This window comes from Dermatophagoides farinae, chromosome 5, assembly GCF_024713945.1.
Source record: "Dermatophagoides farinae isolate YC_2012a chromosome 5, ASM2471394v1, whole genome shotgun sequence".
NCBI classification, from domain to species: Eukaryota; Metazoa; Arthropoda; class Arachnida; order Sarcoptiformes; family Pyroglyphidae; genus Dermatophagoides; species Dermatophagoides farinae.
Genome location: NC_134681.1, coordinates 708,792 through 730,616, shown reverse-complemented (window position 1 = coordinate 730,616; position 21,825 = coordinate 708,792). Strand labels below are relative to the sequence as shown.

At 28.9% G+C, this 21,825-nt stretch overlaps 5 protein-coding genes across 10 annotated transcripts; 3 read left to right on the top strand and 2 right to left on the bottom strand.

Annotated features, from left to right (window-relative positions):
- Window positions 1–6,004: 6,004 nt before the first annotated feature.
- On the bottom strand, window positions 6,005–17,544 carry LOC142597535 (uncharacterized). Its single transcript, XM_075731136.1, has 5 exons — window positions 17,353–17,544; window positions 7,105–7,354; window positions 6,560–7,017; window positions 6,249–6,464; window positions 6,005–6,176 (listed from the first exon to the last, which is right to left on the bottom strand). Exons 2-5 carry the CDS (start codon window positions 7,344–7,346, stop codon window positions 6,115–6,117), a joined length of 978 nt encoding a protein of 325 aa, XP_075587251.1. The 5' UTR covers window positions 7,347–7,354; window positions 17,353–17,544; the 3' UTR covers window positions 6,005–6,114.
- Window positions 9,038–10,532, top strand: LOC124499094 (serine/threonine-protein kinase Nek7). Its single transcript, XM_047062954.2, has one exon. It carries the CDS (start codon window positions 9,220–9,222, stop codon window positions 10,378–10,380), a length of 1,161 nt encoding a protein of 386 aa, XP_046918910.2. The 5' UTR covers window positions 9,038–9,219; the 3' UTR covers window positions 10,381–10,532.
- On the top strand, window positions 10,937–13,863 carry LOC124493540 (protein FAM76A). 3 transcript variants are annotated; one of them, XM_047056644.2, is made up of 6 exons: window positions 10,937–11,099; window positions 11,399–11,574; window positions 11,658–11,783; window positions 11,846–12,144; window positions 12,207–12,600; window positions 12,696–13,863. In XM_047056644.2, exons 1-6 carry the CDS (start codon window positions 11,096–11,098, stop codon window positions 12,921–12,923), a joined length of 1,227 nt encoding a protein of 408 aa, XP_046912600.1. In that variant the 5' UTR covers window positions 10,937–11,095; the 3' UTR covers window positions 12,924–13,863. The 3 variants fall into 3 exon arrangements, with proteins under 3 accessions (XP_046912600.1, XP_046912592.1, XP_075587250.1); XM_075731135.1 differs by lacking the exon at window positions 10,937–11,099 and adding an exon at window positions 11,190–11,204; XM_047056636.2 differs by lacking the exon at window positions 10,937–11,099 and having other exon boundaries at window positions 11,117–11,574.
- LOC124493557 (NAD(P)H oxidoreductase RTN4IP1, mitochondrial) lies at window positions 13,735–16,264 on the bottom strand. The gene is made up of 3 exons (XM_047056656.2): window positions 15,971–16,264; window positions 14,666–15,450; window positions 13,735–14,595 (listed from the first exon to the last, which is right to left on the bottom strand). The coding sequence occupies exons 2-3, from the start codon at window positions 15,262–15,264 to the stop codon at window positions 13,947–13,949; spliced, it is 1,248 nt and encodes a 415-aa protein (XP_046912612.2). The 5' UTR covers window positions 15,265–15,450; window positions 15,971–16,264; the 3' UTR covers window positions 13,735–13,946.
- Window positions 16,703–21,691, top strand: SPoCk (secretory pathway calcium atpase). Of its 4 annotated transcripts, none has more exons than XM_075731133.1 (8): window positions 16,703–16,897; window positions 17,844–17,972; window positions 18,044–18,252; window positions 18,336–18,425; window positions 18,487–20,348; window positions 20,415–20,679; window positions 20,752–20,847; window positions 20,913–21,691. In XM_075731133.1, the coding sequence occupies exons 3-8, from the start codon at window positions 18,070–18,072 to the stop codon at window positions 21,180–21,182; spliced, it is 2,766 nt and encodes a 921-aa protein (XP_075587248.1). In that variant the 5' UTR covers window positions 16,703–16,897; window positions 17,844–17,972; window positions 18,044–18,069; the 3' UTR covers window positions 21,183–21,691. The 4 variants fall into 4 exon arrangements, with proteins under 4 accessions (XP_075587248.1, XP_046912573.1, XP_075587247.1 ...); XM_047056617.2 differs by having other exon boundaries at window positions 16,717–16,897; window positions 17,896–17,972; XM_075731132.1 differs by lacking the exon at window positions 16,703–16,897 and adding an exon at window positions 17,582–17,766.
- The last annotated feature ends 134 nt before the right edge of the window (window positions 21,692–21,825 follow it).

The following is a 21,825-nucleotide window of genomic DNA, read 5'->3' as shown; positions in this document are numbered from 1 at the left end:
TGTGTCACAACATCATCATCATGATCATAGATTCTAGATAGCTGACTTTTTTTCCAACTGATCCAATTACAATTTATTATGATATGATGATGATAAGTAATCGGATTTGTAAAGAAAATGTTCATGTATTTTTTTTTCTCTCAGATAATTACAAGAAAAAAAAATCGTAGATTTTGATTGAAAAATTTTTCTTGAATCAAAATTGTTGTTTATTAATTGGCTTGTTGTTGTTGTTGTCATTGTTTCATCCATATCGTTAAGATTCAAATATTTTGTTTTTCGTTGATAATTAGCTCAATTCAATATTTCAAGAGTGCATGTGTTTATTGCTGTGAAATATTGACAACATGACAACAACAACAACGAAAAAAATAACAATAACGATAACATTGTAATATTTACATTCGCAATAGTAACAATGTTGAAAATGTTTAACAATCTTGAATTCAAAAATAAAAAAAAAAATGTCGGAGAGGTATGATTTCCGTTTTTTTTCGAAAGCAGAAATAGTAAAAAAAAAATCCAAATATGATCGATAAACTACAAGTTTACAACAAAAAAAAAGTTTATTACACACTCACACACACATGTGATAAGAGTACTTGATATACTATTTACTTGATCAAGTTATTGTTAACACATACACACACACACACACAATTATTTTCATCATCATCATCATCATTATTATTGTTTTGGTAATCATCATTGTTGATGGTATCAACAACAACAACAACAATTCTTTTTTTTTTCATTTTTGCTATACTTTTCTCTAGGGTCAATATCATACAACACACACACACACACACACACACATATATATGTATTATGGATCTATTTGAAAACGTATGTGTGTGTGTGTGTGTGCCTGTTTTCAATCTATAGGTAAACAATACGGTTATTTTTTTCTACTGTTTTATTTTTCAATATATCCAACAACAACAACAACAACAACAGCGACGACGACGACGACAACAACAACAACAACAACAATAAATAAAAGAGATGTGGAGCAAACATTTCTTTTCAAAAGAAAGAATAAAAAAAATAAAAAGATTCACAATGATGACAAAAACAATTGATCGGCCTGTGTTGTTGTGCACATACACACACACACACACACACACACACACACATGTCAATGTTTCATGGAACACAAATACACACATTATGGCCACACACACCATTATATTGTTCACGCGTGGTATAAAAATGATGGATTTACTTTAGTTTCAAACATATATATAACAATGTCGGGCTCCACCTTATTTGATGCAAATGAACCGCCCACTTTTTATTGTCAAAAATTTTCTTTTCTCAACAACAACAACAACAACAACAAAATTGTTTTTTTTTTTTTTGGGGAGCGGGACTTTAATTTGATATACCATTTCAGGTATGTTTTTCGTTGTTGTTGTTGTTGTTATCCATTCATTTTAAACGATAGAATTAGAATCATTAACAGAACGAAAAATGAAAATCCTTATGATCACATACCATACTTAAACAGAGAAAAAAAAAACGCCGACAAATTATCAATAATCGGCTTATACAGAATTAGAATAATCATCACTACAACAATGATAATATAGCACAGTACCTATTTATAATTTTTTTTTTCATTTTTCTCACTGATCATATTAATAATCATCATGTCAATATGATGATGATCATAATCAGCTTTGATAATCTGAAAATTATATTCTCCAAAATGGGCCAATTATAATTCAGTTTTGTGTGTGTGTGTGTGTGTGAATATGATCTGTTCAGTTTAGATGATGATGATGATGATGATGATGACCAAACATTGAATGAACTATGAATGAATGTGAAATTCAAATTTTTCTTTCTTTTTTTTCATTTTATTTTTTTAATTTACTTTTAATTTCACTGCATCTACCTGTGTGTGTTTTTTTCATAAAAAAAATAAATATGCGTGTACGCGCATCAAATGAGCATATTTTTTCTATTTATGTATATGGCTAAAAAAAATGAACATAAAGAATTGGCCATGTGGCCATATATATATATTATATATATATATGGTGGTTAGCAGCATGCCCAATGAACGAGATGAAAAAAAAGAGTTGAAGTGAACGAAATAAAAAGAATATATATATATGAAGAAAAAAAAACTAGAATTGATTCAATTGAAATGACAAATAATAATAAAGAATGGATAGAATGGATGAGTGATTGAGCTGAAGAAAGTTGAATAAAATGAAATTTATATATCACGTAGATAGATGAAAATAAGTTATTGAATTGAAAAAAAGAGAAAGAGAGAGAGAGAGAGAATGGAATTGAATGAAAAAAAAATGTAAGTAGATTGAGTGAGTAAAAACGAGTGACTAAAATGTAGAAAAAAACCGCTTATATTTCACAGGTAAAATTCACAAGTAAATTATAACTGAACCATTGTGAATAATGTTTGTTTCATTTGAAAATGAAAATTGTAAAAAGAAAAAAAAATTTTTTTTTTCTTTCTTTCAAATGAATGAATATATATACATGTCTTAAGTTGTGTAAAACATTGTGTAAAACATGGGTAAAAAACTTTTTTTTTCTTTTTTCTTTTATATTTGTTGTTCCATTTTTAGACTAGAAAAAGTTTTTTCTTTTCTTTTTCATTTTTAGTTGCCGGTGGTTTTTTCTTTTTAATAATAAGAATCAATGAATAGAAGTAATCGTGTGTCCAACAAACAACAAATGAGCCGCTTATCAACAAAATATATTCGTTCATTCATTTAGTTAACCAAAAAACCTTAGAACCTTATGATAAACAATAATAATGAATATAAATTCATTGCAATAATCATCATCATAATAATAATAATCAAACATGAACATAGGGTGCCAATTGTTGTTGTTGTTGTTGTTGTTGTTTTTGTGGTTTTTCTAAATTTTTTTTTTTGTCAAAATACCGTCTTTTCAAGTAACTTGGACCAAACAAAATAACAGCAACAATGAAAAACTATGCGGCCACCTTTTTTTTATCTATCATTCAATTTGTTTATGTGTGTGTGTGTGTGTGTGTGTGTGTGGGTGCGTTTGATTAGCTTGAATTTGAATCAAAAAAAAAAAAATTTTTTCCATTCTTTTCATTATCTTTCACTGTTGTTGGTGTGTGTGTGTGTGTTTGTATGTGTATAGATTTAACAAATTCCAATTTGTCAAATCTATTTGTTTATTTGTTTTGATTGCTTATTAGGTGACCATTTATTTTTTATTTTTTTTTGTAATTTTTATTACAGTTTAACGCTGCGGTCAAAAGAAACCCATAAGTAACCCCATACACACACACACACACACAAACAGACACATGCACAAAGTATTGGAATTACAATGAAAATATCGATGTTATCGATGTTATCGAATATCAAGAAAATCCAATAAAGTTTTTTTTTGTATTTATTTGTTTGAAATGACATGAATAACATAGAATGGTTATAGATCGTAATAGGTGACTATAGAAAAGTATTTGAAAGAATAACGAAAACGGAAACAAATTAGCTGACTTTCAAAATTCAATTTGTTTCTGTGTGTGTGTGTGTGTGTGTGTGTGTGAGCCCAATGTGTGTATATTGATCAGTTAACTTGGTTTAACATCATCATCATTTTGTCTATTTTCCCCAATAATATATATACTAGATTAAGGTTCGGTTTTTGTTGTTTGTGAATGTCAAAAGTCTTGTTTCCTATTTGTTTTTCTATTCACAATATTGTGTTCATCCATTCAATGGATACAAACACACGCGCACCGTTATGAATGATATGAATCAAACAAAACGTCATTCATTCATATATGAAAAATATATAAATGAAAAAAAAGCTTCAAAACTTCTTTTTTTTCACAACACATTCTGAATAGAATCCGGAATCCGGAAAAAAAACAAGATCTAGTAATAGAATTACTATTGAAACTAAAAATAAATGCAATGTAAATCATAATGTACTCATTCTCATATACAAATATGCTATCACCAGAATTTATTATTGAACTTAATCATCAAATCAAATTTATTCTTGAAAATTCGTGTGTTTGTGGGAAACGGTTAATAGGAACGGAAATTCCACTTGTCTAATCATTAGTTTTGTAATCACTATCAATTAGAATAAAGAGAATAAGAGAGAAAGTGAGAGAGAGAAACAATATAAAAAATGGAAATTTTTTTAGATCAGAATAGAGAAAAACATTCAATCTTTTTTTTATAGTGAAAATGATATTCAAAAAAAAAATTCCATGAAAGCCATAGGCACATTGTCTTTGCATATTCATTTGTGTTTGTGTGTGTACATACAGAATGTTCAATACCGTCATCATAACGATAACAATAAATTGATGATGATGATGATGATCGGTAACGGTAATTCTCTCGGGATCTACATTTTTTTTTTTTGTTTGCCAAAATATACAGACAGAATAATCATCAGAATAAGCGAATCAATGTTATGTGTTTGTGCACTATACAAGTGTGTGTATGTGTGTATATCTCATTCGAGAATCCATTGGGAGTGCATATAGAACAGAAAAAATAGAGAGATTTTGATTTTTTTTTTATCTACTAGCGATGTTGTTATATTGTAATCTTGTACTGAAAAAAAAACATTGTACATTATATAATATAATATATAGTCATATATAATTGAATAGTAAAATGATGATTATAATAATAACGGAAATAGTAATAAGGGTAAAATACATTCATTCAATGTGAATAGTTTGAGTAAATATTTGTGGAAGCGTTTTGCTGCCTTTCTTTTATTCACGTTTTTTTTTCTATTCTTTGGTTTCTTAACTGTTATCGATGATGATGACGATGATTCTCTTGTGTCATCTATGATGCATGTGTTTGTGTTTGTGTGTGTGTGTGTGTGTGTGTGTGTGTGTGTGTGTGTGTGTATTTCAGCAGAATGGTAGAAGAAGAGATAAAAAAACATCATTGGAAATACTTAGTTAGATAGACATATATATGCGTATACGTAGTTCATACATCCATTTTCAAACATTTCGATATTTATATGGTTCATTGATATCTATGTATGTGTGGTTTATGTCAACAGAAACCAACATTCAATATGGAATTTTTTTTTCTCCTTTTCAATACAAAACAAAAGTTGAGAATTGAAGTGAAGAAATGATGATGATGATGATGATAATGTTTAGTGAAAGTAAAATCAAGAATAGAGAATCCGGAATAGAAATGAAGCAAATGAAAAAAAAGAGAGTGAAAAAAAATGAGAAACGAAAAATCCAATTGAAACGAGAGAAGAAAACAAAAAATACAACCAAAAAAATGAAATTGTACTTGAAAAGTGGATGGAAATAAAATTGAATAGATGAATTCTTCATTGAAATATAGAATTTTATGTGAAGGAGAATAGAAGTGAAGAAAAAAAGAACGTTACATGCTAAAATGAACGGTGGATATTTTGTTTGTATTTTTTTTGGGGGGATTCTGGATTCGGATATTGGCGATAGGAATGATGAAACAGAGAGAGAAAGAGAAAATGACAACTTGCTCTTACAACGCCACATCAATCATTTCTTGAAATTCCATACATTCTTTGATATTCAGGCTTTTTCTTGCACAATATTCAATTGTCTGTGAATTTTTCGTAAGATGATTTTTATTCTGATACATGTTTGATAAGTTAAATATAAGAATATTCTATCATTTGTGATTATAGAAAACATTAATTTAAAAAGAATTCAAAATAAAAATTAATATTGAAATGTAGCAATGATATGGGAAATTGGAATATTCTATGGAAATTATTTTGCAAATAAATAAAAAATTATTATTATTCCATCATTTTAATCAAAAATTAAAACATTACAATATGATAATGGAATGCAGTTTGATTAATAATAATAAATTCAATGAATAATTTGATTATGATGATGATAATTGAATAAATTGAATAACAATAATGATAATAATAAGGTATATAAAATTGTAGCAATAAAAAATTGTTATGAATGATTTTGAATGAATATATATCCAATGTAGAATAATTTTGAATAAAAAATAATATTTGTTCACGTTGAACGTAATATATTTCATGGAATAAGAACAAAAAAAAAACGATTCCGGTGAAAACCATCATCAATCATCCAATATGGTTATGATGTGTTGCATTCATGACCGGCGGTATTAATGGGAAAAAAATTCCTATGATATGAAATCAAATTTTGATGGTTATATGTTTTTTTTTAATTTTCATTTTCAATTGATAATTCATACCTAGATTACGTCCAATTTGTAATAAATAAACAATACTTTTCAAGAATAATGGTATGAATGCAGCACCAGATACAAATGGTAATGATAACATTAATAAAAATGGTATAATCCAATTGGTGAAACCGGAATTTTTATGGCTAACCAATAATACTGGTGGTGCATGATGATGTCCATGATGAAATAATGGACCTGCCGCTAAATCTAAACGATTTGTTTCTGTTGAATTAAAAAAAATCGAAGAAAAGAAAAAATTTTATATATATAGATGATAATGATTTAAATACAGATTTTTTTAGAAAAAAAAACCATACGCATCGGTGGTGAATGAATTAATTGATTGAATGCAGCAGCAGGTGCAACATTAAATAATCCAAGAGGATTCGCTGGTGGTGGTGGTGGTGGAGGTGGTAGTGGTGGTGGTAATAAATTTTTATTTGAATGATGATTAAGATGTGGATGATGATTTTGATGATGATGTGGTTGATGTGATGATGAAGATGATGATAATTGTTGATTATGACGATTTTGATGATGATGATGATGATGATGATGAGGTCCGATCATAGGACCACCACCATCAACATTGTTCATTATTTGCATATTATCATTTAGATTTGTATCGAAAAAATTTGAATTAATAAAATTATGTCCAGCTGTCATTGTATCCATGTTTGGAGAAGATGCAACATTTTGATAACCAGGACCACCACCATTATTTGGATCTGATGAAAATATACCCGGAGGTGTGAATGAATCCAATTCGTTGAAGCTAGTAAACAAAACAAAACAAAACAAAAAAATATTTTGAATAAATCATTAATCAAATTCTCTCCAAAATAAAAAAAAAAATTATTACAAATCATAGCCATAATTCGGTATGGATGAATCACGTTTCTGTATGGCTGTAGATGGATATCTTTTTTGTTGTAGACGACGATTAAATAATGGAATGGAATGATTTTTATTCAATGACGACGACGACGACGACGACGATGATGATGATGATGATGATGATGATGGCAAAAATAATGGAACAAATGAATCCTGTTGTTGTTTACGTTGTTGATGTTTTGTCATTGCATAAACAATAATCGTCATATACGTAACTAGCAATAGATGAATAATGATGATTAGCTTATTATTCATATTGTTATTATATCATACGAAATGAGTGGAAATATAGAAAAAGAAAAAAAACGAAGATAATTAATACAACATATGAAAAATGATATCTGATTCGTGGTCGTCTTGATTTATCGAATGGATCACTTAAAATCATCACTTATCAATTGAAAAAACAAAAAAAAAACTATTCGCATTCGATTTGAATGATTGAATGATGATACAAAAAAAAAACAATAACCATTGAAGAATTCGAATGAAATATTTTGAAATCTTTCGATCGTGAAGAAAAATGACAAAGAAAACCTCACACCTCTTACCCGTTACCGTTGGAGAAAAAGGAAAGAAAAAACAATAACCGACAATGGTGTAGATAATTTGAAAAAATAAAAAGAGCAATTGTTATATATCTGGTATATTGTCATTATTATTGATGACAACTAGCTCTCATCATCATTATACATTATACATGAACCAAATGCAGTAGAAAAAAAAATCAAACAACATTGAAAATAATAGAAAAAACAAGAAAGAAAGAAAGAAAGAAATGTACGTGGGAAATTTCAATGAAGAATAATCAACGTTTTAAAACGTAATATCAAGAAGATCAATTTGATTCAATCGATCTATTCGGGTATTCGGGTATTTTTTTTCCTTCAAATCGATTTTTATAATTGAATTTGTTGACAAGCAAGTTCTTTGCCAATAATTTTCATTGTCATTTTAAGAGATAAGATTTACGATTGATGGATGGATGGTTGGTGTCCGAAAAAAAAATCAAAATTGTAATTGAAACGTAATCAACCAAGACGTGAAAGAATCTTAATTCAAAAACGAAAAAGACAAAGAAGAAAAAAAATCTCCTTTGTGTGTCTGTCTGTCTGTCTGTTTTCTTCCATCGGTCATCATTGCATTGCATGGATGAATTTTTTTTTTTTTTTTAGTATTCCTCATGTCAACATGTGACATTATTTAGTACAGAATTAAAGGTCATTGAACATTGATTGATTTGATTCAAAAAAAAAACAGTGTGTGTGTGTGTCGTATTTGATAACCAAATTGACAATCGTTCCGGTATTCAAAAAAAAAAAAAAACAAAAACAAAAAAAATCCGATTGTATCGTTTTATATTTTGATTCAATTTCAATTTCGACCTGTCGATCATTGTTTATACTTATTATAATGAAAAAAAATACAATCGATATCCGTATCGATTATCATCACAATAAATTATATATGATGATGATGATGATGAATACATTCAAATTGATAGATTTCAATGGATAATTCAGAATGAATTGAGCAAAAAAAAAATGTTTAAAATTGTATCATTTTCTATACTTGGATGATGAGAAGCTATTACAATGTTTTCGTAATTGTATGGTGATCAAAAAAAATCCGTGTTTTCCATATATGTACATATGTACAGGATTTATATCTAAAAACATCAGATAAAACGATGAGAGAACAAGAGAGAGAGAGAGAGAAAAATTGTAAATGTTATATTACAATACAAGAATGGAATTGGTGATAAACAACTGATAATTTGTCATGGCAGCCTAATCGATATTGAATATCGTTGTGGTTGTTGTTGTTGTTGTGATTTTGATAACAGATTTTCAATCAGATAGTTTTAAATTGCCATCATCAAAAAAGATAACGGCAATTTTTGATTGTTTTTTTGTTGTTGTTGTTATTATTATTTTGCCCTCACACGACGATCGATTCACAAAATCAATCGATGGATAAAATGTTACCACACACCCCTTTCGATTGATTTATTGTCTGTGTGTGTGTGTGTGTTTTCTCTTTTAAATAAGTCTTATATTATAAATGTGTTTATAGAATAATGAATATCAACGATAAAATTCGTGTTGATGATGATAATCTTAAAAATTATGAAATTAAAAAATTGGTTGGTCAAGGTGAATTTTGTGATGTTTATAAAGCTATAAATCGAAATGATAAACAAATTGTGGCATTGAAACGACTGAAAATACAGCATGGCCAAACACGTATTGAATGTTCACGTGAGATATTAGTGTTACGTCGATTGAATCATCCGAATATAATTAAACATTTGGAATCATTCTATGCACATAATGAAATTTATATTGTACTTGAATATGCTGATGCTGGTGATTTATCGAAAATGATAAAATATCTACGTGATAATAATAAATTATTATCTGAAATGGCAATTTTGAATTTTTTTGGCCAAATATGTGATGCATTGAATTATATGCATTCAAAATCTATAATGCATCGTGATATAAAACCAGCTAATGTATTGGTCAAACAGAATCGTACAGTTAAATTAGCTGATTTTGGTTTCAGTCGTTTATTATCATCGAATACAAAAAATGCCGATACATTAGTTGGTACACCATATTATATGGCACCTGAACGACTTGATAAATTAAAATATAGTTTTCCAGCCGATATATGGTCAATGGGATGTTTATTATATGAATTAATCATATTATATCCACCATTTTATGAACCAAATCAATGTATAGATATGTTGATTAGAAAAATACATAAATTAGATTATAAACCAATCTATTCATCAGCATATAGTGATGAAATACGACAAATAATTGATAAATGTTTACGTTTATCACCAAATGAACGTTTGGATATACGACAAATATTGGTAAAGATTAATATGATTAAACAACAACATTCAACATCGACAACAATGTTGAATAAAAATGAAGAATGTAAAAATTTTCATAATGATGATGCTGATCATCATCATCATCAACATCAATTTGATTTCAAATTACCAATCACTAGACAACGGTCTAAATCTCATGGCCATCCTATGGATCAAATTGTAGATGATAATAATGATAATGATAATGATGATGATGATGATGATAATGTTATGGATATTAAACAAATTCATCATCATCATCAATCATCCACATCTACATCATCTCCATCATCATCATCGTCATCATTTCGATTGAAAAAATTTTATAAAAATATTAAAAATATGTTTTAAATTTTTTATTTTGTTCTTGTTGTATTTCCATCATCATCATCATCATCATATGTTTTAAACACACACATATAATTAATAATATCATATAAATGTGAATGAACAAAACTAAATGAATAAACTTTTAAATAATAAACAAACAAAGTTCAAATACCGATAAATAATGGGTGTTTTGATTTTGATTTTGATTTTTAAATGGCTGGGTTTTTACGCAAACCAAAAAAAAAATGATGATGATTTTGCTTCATTTCATTTCATAATCATCAAAAAATCGCAGAAATGCCCAAAGTTGAATGAATCAATAATATAATTTATAAAAACAATTTTTATCGGCCGACACTAGATGGTGATATCGTTCTTATGATGTGTGATGAATATATGGCAACTATGTATGAAACGGATTGTCTTTACGTGTATCCAACGTAATGATCAATATATATATATCATTGTATCAAATAGACTATACGTATATGAATTGATTTCATTGTGACTATAACCTTAAATTTGAGTAATCTTATTCTTTGTCAATATCGTATCGTTTACCCTTATTTCTTTTTGTCAATTCGTACAATTTCTGTATGTCTATCTATCTGACGATATACATTTTTTTTGGTGTGTTTTGGCATTTTTTGGATCTCGTTTAAATGATAATATTGGCTCGGTAAACGTTATTGGTGGCGCTATAATCGTCATCAATTTTAACGATCATTCATGTTATATGTGTGGGTATTATATGTGTTATAGCTTTTGTCTTGGATAAATTGTAATCGGAGTGGCACTGTTTTTTTATTTGTTGTATATCATTTCAATAATATCATCATGCGTTTGTATTCACATAATTCTTTGATTATCTTTTACTGACATTACTGATTATATATTCATTATATCTGTGAAAAATATTCAGACACATTTAATTTTCATTATTCTAAATAATATTTTGGTCTGTATGATAAATTTTTTCATATGTTTAATCGTTCCATAATGATGATGGCAACTTCATTATCATCATCATCATCAACAGCCGCATCATCGACAACATCATCGATATCGGTATTGCCTTGTAATAATATTATTTCATCATCAACAACAACAACAACAACAATGTCAACATCGAATACAATGGCTCTATATGCATGTACCCGTTGTAATTCTCGTTATCCATTTGATGATCTTTCTGATGGTGAAATGCTTTGCAAGGTTTGAAGTTCATAAATTTAATTTATAAACCACACACAATGACTAATATTCTAATTTTGTTATTTAAAAAAAAAAAATAATAGGATTGCCGGGATGCATTTGTCATGGTCAAATGTACTTATTGTCGATCGGAATTTCAACAGGATTCAAAATCTAATCTGAGCTCAATCTGCCGTAAATGTGACCAAAATATTAAACTTTATGGAAAAGTAATTTTCAATAATAAATGTTTGATGATGTGAATACCATTTTATAATTTTTTTTTAAATAGCCAACATTATGTGAATATTGCAATATAACTGCAGCTTTTGTTGGATCTAAATGTCAACGTTGTATGCATTCAGAACAACGATATGGTCCTCCGGTTACATGCGATCAATGTAAACAACGTTGTGCATTCCGTCGTAAAGATAAATATGATCCAAATAGACGTCTAGATAGTGATAGAAAACTATTATGTTGGCTATGTACAATGTCATATAAACGTGCATTGGCAAAAGCTAAAAATAAACAATCATCATTACAGAATTCGAATCTAAAACGTGAACATTCAAGTCGTTCAAAATACAAGTAAGATTTTTCATTATTATCAAATTAAATTGATAAAATAATGTCTTTTTTTCAAAATCAAGACAAGAACATGGAGGCTCAAACGGTACTAGTGGTTCCAATAACACAAACAATTGGGATCATCGTGATGGTGGATCATCATCATCATCATCAAATAAAAAACAATGCGTTGATTATGTTAAATCATTTATTAAAACAAGTAATGGAACATTTTTACCAGCACCGGCAACAACAGTATCGATGTCGTCATCGAATAATTCTAGTACATCATTATCGGTTACTTCAAATATAGCACCAGTTACATCGACAACAACATCGATGTCGATTGATGCCAGTAATGATATCATGTCCGTTAGCGATAATGTTGTCGCTGTAACACAACTTCGTGAGAAAATCTTATCACTTGATAGACAATTGAAAAATAAGAACCAAGAATTGCTCAAAAAAGATGTCAAGGTTTGTATATATTTTATTTACATTTCATTTATACTTTGTTATAAATAATTTATCTTCTATTTGTTTTTATATATTATATTAATTAATTATAATAGATTAATGAGCTAAAATCAGAAATCAGTAAGGAACAACGAGAATGTCGAGAAAAAATTCAAGACATGACTCGTAAACATAATGAACGAATACAGGAACTGCAGCAAAAAGTAACGAATCTGAATAAACAATTAGCATCGTTACAGAAAGCTTCGAAAATTAAAAATTCAATAAACAATTCAAGTAATAACACCGGTAACGATAATAATAGTCCATTGAGTTTTTCATGAATTTTTCAAATCATCGTTAACATCATCATCATCACTTATATCAATCATTTCTAACAATCATCAATTAAAATCGACTGCGAATCGTTTTTTTTTTGTTAGACTTCGATCAAATCTTAAGCATTGCATTTTGTTTGCTATACTTAAAAGTTGAGTGATCACATTTTTATTATCATCATCATCATCATCATCATCATATTCATATTTCATGATATTACGTGAATTTTTCTGACAAAATAAAATTGTGGAAAATACACAAAACTATACACACACACACACACACATAATCATAATCATACTCATACACAAAAACGAAAAACAAAACATACATTAATAGGATCAATCAATTCATTAACACTCGATCTCTATCTGTCGCTATTGTTGATATGTATCGATAAAAACAAAACAAATCGAATCGAATCATCACGTTTTATTATTTTCTAACAATTAAAACAATGAGACAGAGAGAGAGAGAGAGAGAGAGAGAGAAAAAAAAATATTGAGAAAAACCTTAAACACTCATCAAAAACTTTTGTATACAATCTATATAGATTTGAATCGAACTTATGATATATATATAAATATATCATACATACATACAGCAAACCATAAACTAAAAAAAAACGAAAAAAACATTCACTCAACTATCCCAACTATTGTTTGTGATATAATATTTTTCAAATGTTTTTTTTCCTTTGTCCAAATCTTTTTTTTTTGAATTTCGAATAATTTTGATCGACATGAATAAATTGCAACAAAAAAAAATCCATTTTCTGATCCATTTTGAATTTGATGAGAAAGAAAAAAAAAGAAGTTTTTGTGTCATGTATTCTTTTATTATACAAAATAAACACACACACACACACTCACCACACGCCTTTCAATGTGTAAACATTGTACATATATTCAATTTAAAAAAAAAATAAACAATTGATAATTTAAATTTTTAAAAAATTAATTAATTCAATGATGATGATGATGATGATGATGTTTTTATTTTGTGGTCAGATAAATTATCATCACCATCTATTTATCATTGTTGAGTACAACTTTACCCATCATTGGACGTTTAATTTCCAATGCTTCATATGCATCGATGGCTTTATCGAAATCATAAACATTACTTGTAAATGGTTTTATCATACCACGTTCAACCAATTGAGCAATATATGCTAATGCTTTTGGATTAGGTAAATAATATGCCCAACGAAAACTGATACCATGTTGAATACCATTCAATGTATCGATCAATGCATCGGAGATTGTACTCATTGTACCAGATAACAAGCCATAACGATCATAGTTACGCAATAATGGTGAACTAAGTGTTACGTAGATTGTACGTTTACGGTCAAAAACAGGTGTCATTGGACCAGAACGACTAGGGATTGTATTCGAATTCTGTTGATTTTCATTTACAACCGATTTGATTATGTCATAATTTTTTCTTGATGCCGATGCTGATGAGGCATCCAAAATCAAATCAAATGTACCACGATAATCACGAAGAAATTCTTCCATTCTCGTATAATCGATACATTCATCTGCAGATGTCAACTCTTTCAATGGTTCGATTGTTTTTGCCGAACATGTTGTAATGACATTAGAGCCCCAAAATTTTAACAACTGAATTGCGAAACATCCAACACCACCACTGCCACCAAGAACAAGAACACTGAAATTAAAAAGAAAACAATTGAAATTAAAATGAATCGATGACTATCATGATGAAAAAAAAATCATACTTTTTGTTATTACTGTTGTGTGCATTCAATTCACCGAATGTTGATAATGATGACCAGGCAGTCAATCCAACATAAGGCAAAGCAGCAGCTTCAACGTTTGATAAATTTTTCGGCTTATAACTGATAGCGTTATCCGATGTGATAACATAATCAGCATGTGAACCATTCTCATATGGAGGCACTGTTCCCCATACAATATCGCCGGGTTTATAATTCCAAATACTTTGACCTTTTGAAATGATTTCGCCAACAAAATCACGGCCAGGTGTTACTGGCAATCGGCCATAGGTGAGTCGATCAATACCATGTGACATGACCGTATTGCCTAATGATAACATTACATTACCATAACCGCGACTCATTTCAATGTCCAATGGATTGACACTTGATGCCAATACTTTAACCATGACTTCATTGGGACGATTTAATATCGGCACTTGACTACTTGAATTGAATTGAATTGCACGTTTTAAATCCTGATCAAATCGTACGATATTCCATGAACGTTGACTCAATTTACGATTGATCGGCTCCAAAGGATAATTTCGTTGACGGCAAATGGTTGTAATGATTCTTTTCGATGCAATATCCATGATCATTGTATTGTAAAGACGAATGGGTGGGGGATACAATTTTCAAAATGCAAATGAATTTTCAAACAATATGATTATGACAGATTCTTAAATTGTCGTCAAAACAAATTGTTTTTCGTTATCGTCCAATAAGAAAAATAGTAGGAGGAGCGAATGAAAAAAAAACCACAATATCAGGTTCAATATTATCGGCTATATGAAAATTGAAACGAAAGGAAAAAAAAATTTTTTTTTTTCGAATCAAATGATAATATAATATTCGTGAGAATAGAAAAAAAAGGAGAAAGCTTCGAAATTTTTTTTTTATAAATAAAATTGTAATGAAAAACAAAAAACAAAACAAAACAAAACAGAAAAAAAAATTTCAAGAATTGCTTCAAGATATACGATTAAAATATTTTGACATAGGCATAATGATCTGTTTATTGTAATGTAATCGAAACAAGATGAACATAATATTCGTTATTATGATATTCGTTCTTGTATCGAAATGGAAAAAATAATGATGCTGATGCTGATGCTGATGATGGTGATGATCATTGAACAATTAAATTTATTTTTTTTTGCAACAAAAAATCATTCAATTTATATACGGATAATTTGTACTACAAAAAAAAATGAAATTTTTTTTTTTGTTATCTTTTCCAGTCGTCCGGAACTTTGGATCATGCTCATCATCATCATCATCATCAAGTTCATCATTCATACATACATAATCGATTCATAGTTTGTTTCAATTTATCCAACCAAATCGATATCAATAAAAAAAAAATGATCATTCGATAAAATATGTGATGTGTGCGTGCGCGCTCTAGCCTAATTCATTGAACGGACTAGATAGCAAAACAAACAAAAAAAGAACGAATCGAATCAAATCTTTTGTCATTTAGTCATGTTATTAACACAAATAAATTTCTAAAAAAAAAATTTTCCCCAGTTCATTGATATAATTATACGAAATGGTTTTGTTTTTTATCGATACTTGATACGACGATAAATCAACGATGAGAACAAAAAAAATTACTTGTACATCATCGTATAGTTTTTTTGTTTGTTTGTTTCATATTTTGGATCGATAAAATCATCAAAGAAAAATTTACATGTACAAATTGATGATAATAATAATAAGAGAAAAAAAAACACATATAAAGACGTCAATGATTAGACACGTTGCGATAATAAATTGTCTTATGGATGTAGAGCAGAAAAAAAACCGTACCAGAAAATAAAAATGATTTCTTTTTTTTTTTTTTTTTTTGTTCAAAATGATAACCAGATTATGGCCATACTTAAGCTACATACAAATATGAGGTGGTTATGGTTATATCATCATCATTTATTTAAACGTTTGTCCATGTAGAAGTAGAATGATAATAAATCAATCATAAAAATGTTGATGATGATGATGATGATGATGATGATGATGATAAATGAAATGAATGGCTGACTAGAATGCTGATGGATCAACATAATAACGGACGGACGGAAATTTAAATGAAAAATCAACAATCATATGACATTTTCATTGGTCTTGTGACACGAAATTATGTCTAGCAAATCTTCATGAACATCTCGATATTGATATAACTTTATCGGTGGATATCATTTTTGTTTTTTACATAATCATCATTTAACATAGGTAAGCAAAACAGTATAACCAGACTATACAATGATTTTATTTGTAGCTAAAATAGGAAATTTTTTTTTCTTCTATATTTACCTCTACTAAAGTGATTAGATAATTAAAAATGTGTAAATGAATGTGAAAAATGAAAGAAAAATAAAAATGATGATGATAAATTCTAAAAAATGTTTAAACATCGAGCTTTGGATCATGATTGATCAATGTTTTCAATCATCTGACAGCATCATTATACTTGCCAAAGAAAGAAATTCAAACAAACAACACCATACGATCAAAATGATGATGATGATGATGATTGTTTAGCTGATTCCATTTTGAAAATGAACATATTTCTAATTTTAAATCTCATATATATCGATATCAGAACAATCAAAATGCGAGAAAATTCGACATAATTTGAATATATGACAAAGAAAGCTGAAATATTTTTATTTTAGTTTTAAACTTACTTTTAGTATTGACGAATTAAATAAAAAATCAAGATTAAAAAAAGAATTTTTAACGGCAAACCAAATTTAGAAATTCCAATATCCAAAATGACAAGAAAACACATGTGAGAATAATAAATAGAATAATATAGAATTCGAAAAAATACCAATAACAATCGAATTACCGGTTTCGATAGTCTCGTTCATCATAAATAGTCGCCACTGTTTTACACATCATACAAACACACACACAATTATTTCTGTACATACATATGTTTTGGAATATGATTTCTTTTTTCTAAAAAAAAGCTTATGTGATATGTGTTTGTTTTTTTTTATTTCTTGAAAATTTTATGATTTGATTTGAAAAAATTATTAATTAATGCTTTTTAAAGAAAATTATTATCGCTATTTTAATAGCAATATTACAGTAGTGTATGTTGAATTTATCAAACGAAAAAAAAATTGAACAAAATTTCGAATTCGAATTTTCCTTGTTTATCCATAAATAGGTTACAAAATGAAATGAATTTGATTATCGTTTTCAATCGAAATTTTCATTAGATGATCATCATTTCTTTTTCCATCAATCATCTTCCAATAAGTTATTATTATTATTATTTAAAATTTATTCATACAATGTAAGTGAAATTTTTCAATGTTATAATCTCCTCATCATAATAAGTATTATAATTTTTATATAATATTAAAGAAAATATAGAATACGTTTCGTAAGAAATGGAAAGTATTCGAAAAGTGGATGCTGGTGAATTATCCTATGAAGATGTATGTAGAAAATTAAATACAAACATTGAAACTGGTCTTGATTGGAATGAAGCTAATCGTCGTCTACAGATTGTTGGCCATAATGAACTTAATGTCAAACAAGAAGAAAGTCTACTTAGTAAATATATAGAACAGGTAGCTTTTCATTCATTCCTTATGATTGATTATTATCTAATTAATTTGATTTCGATAACTTTTATTTTTTGCTTAATTTGCAGTTTCGAAATCCTCTCATCATACTTCTATTATGTTCGGCATTTGTTAGTGTTTGTATGCAACAATTTGATGACGCATTCAGTATTGCGGCGGTTAGTATTGAACATTTTATTGCAATTTTTTTTTTGATTTCATTTTCATTTGTAATCTTAGGCCATTATCATTGTTGTTACGGTGGCATTTGTACAAGAATATCGATCGGAAAAATCATTGGAAGAACTAAATAAACTTGTGCCACCAACATGTCGTTGTATACGTGAAAGCAAGATTGAAACATTTTTGGCACGATCATTAGTGCCTGGTGATATTGTTACATTGGAAACTGGTGATCGAGTTCCAGCTGATCTTCGTCTCGTGCAATCAATAGATTTATCCGTGGATGAAAGTAGTTTTACCGGCGAAGCTGAACCCGCACATAAATCATCCGAACAAGTGCAAAATGCATTGACTAATAATGCCAATATTGTATTCATGGGCACACTTGTTTGTCAGGGAAAAGGCAAAGGTGTTGTTATTAGTACCGGAATACGATCTCAATTTGGTAAAATATTTCAATTGATGCAATCTGAAGAAGCACCAAAGACACCATTACAGAAAAGTATGAACATATTGGGCAAACAGCTTTCATTCTATTCGTTTGGAATAATATTTTTGATTATGTTCCTTGGTTGGATACAAGGACGACCATTAATGGAAATGTTTAATATTGGCGTATCGTTAGCTGTTGCAGCTATACCGGAAGGTTTACCTATTGTTGTTACCGTTACGCTTGCCCTTGGTGTAATGCGTATGGCCAAACAAAATGCTGTTATCAAACGTCTACCAACTGTTGAAACATTGGGATGTGTTAATGTAATATGTTCGGACAAGACTGGAACATTGACCAAAAATGAAATGACAATCACCTCAATAGTGACATCAGAATTATTTCATGCTGAACTTTCTGGTATTGGTTACGATAGTTTGGTTGGAGAGATTGAATTCAAAGCGAACAATGATGAATCAACGAAACGTCAATTAGAATCGATACAACGAATGCTCAAAGTTGGTTGTATTTGTAATAATGCTCACTTAGTTAATGGTCGTTTATTTGGACAACCAACCGAAGCAGCTATACTTGTTGCTGCCCGCAAATTGGATGTGACCGATATTCGTCAACATTATGAACGATTAGAAGAAATACCATTCTCTTCGGCCCAGAAAATTATGGCCGTCAAAGCAATTATGTTGTCCAACAATAGCAATAATAATATAAAAGAATCGTCCCTCATTAGCGATGATCATGGTGATTTTACATTCACCAATAATTGTGCCAAATATTACGTTAAAGGAGCTTTAGAGGTTTTACTTCCAACTTGTACAAAATATGCTTTTATTGATAAAACAGTGCCTCTTGATAAAAATCGAATGGATCAATTCCATGTGGCAGCACAAGATTTAGGCCGTAAAGGACTTCGTGTTCTTGCCTTTGCTTACGGTCCAAACATGAATGATCTCACTTTTGTTGGAATGGCAGGCATATTGGATCCACCTCGAAATGGTGTACGTGAATCAATTCAGGCATTAAAATCATCAACTGTTGAAGTAAAAATGCTTACTGGAGATTCAAAGGAAACAGCCTGTGCAATCGGTCAACGTCTTGGTCTTTACGTTCCAGATAAATTGCCAATTTCAGGCGAAGAAATCGATCAACTTGATGATGAATCATTCGCCAATATTGTTAGCCGTATATCGATATTTTATCGTGTAGGCCCTAGTCATAAGCTACGAATTGTGAAAGCATTACAAAGCCATGGTCTAATTGTTGGAATGACCGGTGATGGTGTTAATGATGGTGTTGCTTTGAAAAAAGCTGATATCGGTATTGCTATGGGTAAATCAGGAACTGATGTTTGTAAAGAAGCTTCCGATATGATTCTGGTCGATGATGATTTCCATACAATTATGTTAGCCATCGAAGAGGGTAAAGCTATTTTTTATAATATACAGAATTTTGTTCGTTTCCAGCTAAGCACGTAAGTTTCTTATTATCAAAAAAATCACATTGATTTTACAGCAATTAATTTTTGTAAAACAAACAGGAGCATTGCTGCCTTATCATTGATTGCCATTTCTACATTGGTACACATTCCAAACCCTTTGAACGCAATGCAAATTCTTTGGATCAATATTATTATGGATGGTCCACCTGCTCAAAGTTTAGGCGTCGAACCAGTTGATCCGGATATAATATGTCAACCACCAAGAAATGTTCGACAGCCAATGATCACTAAAGATTTGATATTTAATGTTCTAGTTTCAGCTATCATAATCATATTAGGTACTTTATTTGTTTTCATCCAAGAGGTAAATATTTCAATTCAAATATTATTTGATTATGATTCAAATTCTAATCATATCATTATGAAATTTATTCAGATGAGTGATAATGTTGTTACGCCACGAGATACCACAATGACTTTCACTTGTTTTGTTTTCTTTGACATGTTCAATGCATTAAGCTGTCGATCTCAGGTATGGCTATGTTTTAAAAAAATCAATCAATTAATATTTGTTTTATTATTTCTCATTTTTTGAAGACAAAATCTATCTTTAAAATTGGCCTTATGAAAAATCGGCCATTTTTATTCTCCGTTTTATTATCATTAATTGGTCAATTATTGGTCATTTACGTTCCTTTTTTTCAACGAATTTTTCTCACCGAATCATTGACAATACAAGATTTATTATTCTTATTATGTATCACATCAACCGTATTTATTGTATCGGAAATACGTAAATATTTTTGGAAAAAAACCTACAAAAAACATATGTTTATGATTGCCAAGGAAAAAATGAATATGGTCTGAACATTTTTATTTTCTATATTTTTTATCATAATCAAACAAAGAAAAATTCACATCTTTACCCGGCCCCCACCTCCTTACTATAAATATAAACTTTTTTCTTTTTGTTCTTCTTATCTCCTTGTATCCCTCCTTAATTTGTTTGTAATATTATCAATTTCATCCAACTTTTTTTTTATATATACAAATACATCGTACTAGTCGTGATTGGGAAAAAAAATTCTGTACACACAATGTTATGTTGTGTTTGACGAAATTTGTGATTCTTTTTTTTCCCTTTTTTTTATTTTGTCATTTTTCATTTTCACTAATCGGTATGATTTCGATTTTGTTTGTTTTTTTTTATTCACAATGAAACGAAAAATCTTCAAATAGGCGAAAAAAATTTATAATGATTGAAAATATAGAGAAATCTTTTTTTTTCATTCATTCATTCCATTTGTTTTTGATTCTAATATTATTATTTATTAATATTAATGTGTTTATAATAATAAAATAAAAAGTTTTACAAATTGATTGATTCCTCTCAATCTATTAATAATAATTTATAAATAAAAAAAAATAACAGATGGCGTAGCTGTCATTTAGAAATCTATTTAACAACAAGTAAACAAATCGCTCACAGATGCACATTTTTTTTTTAATT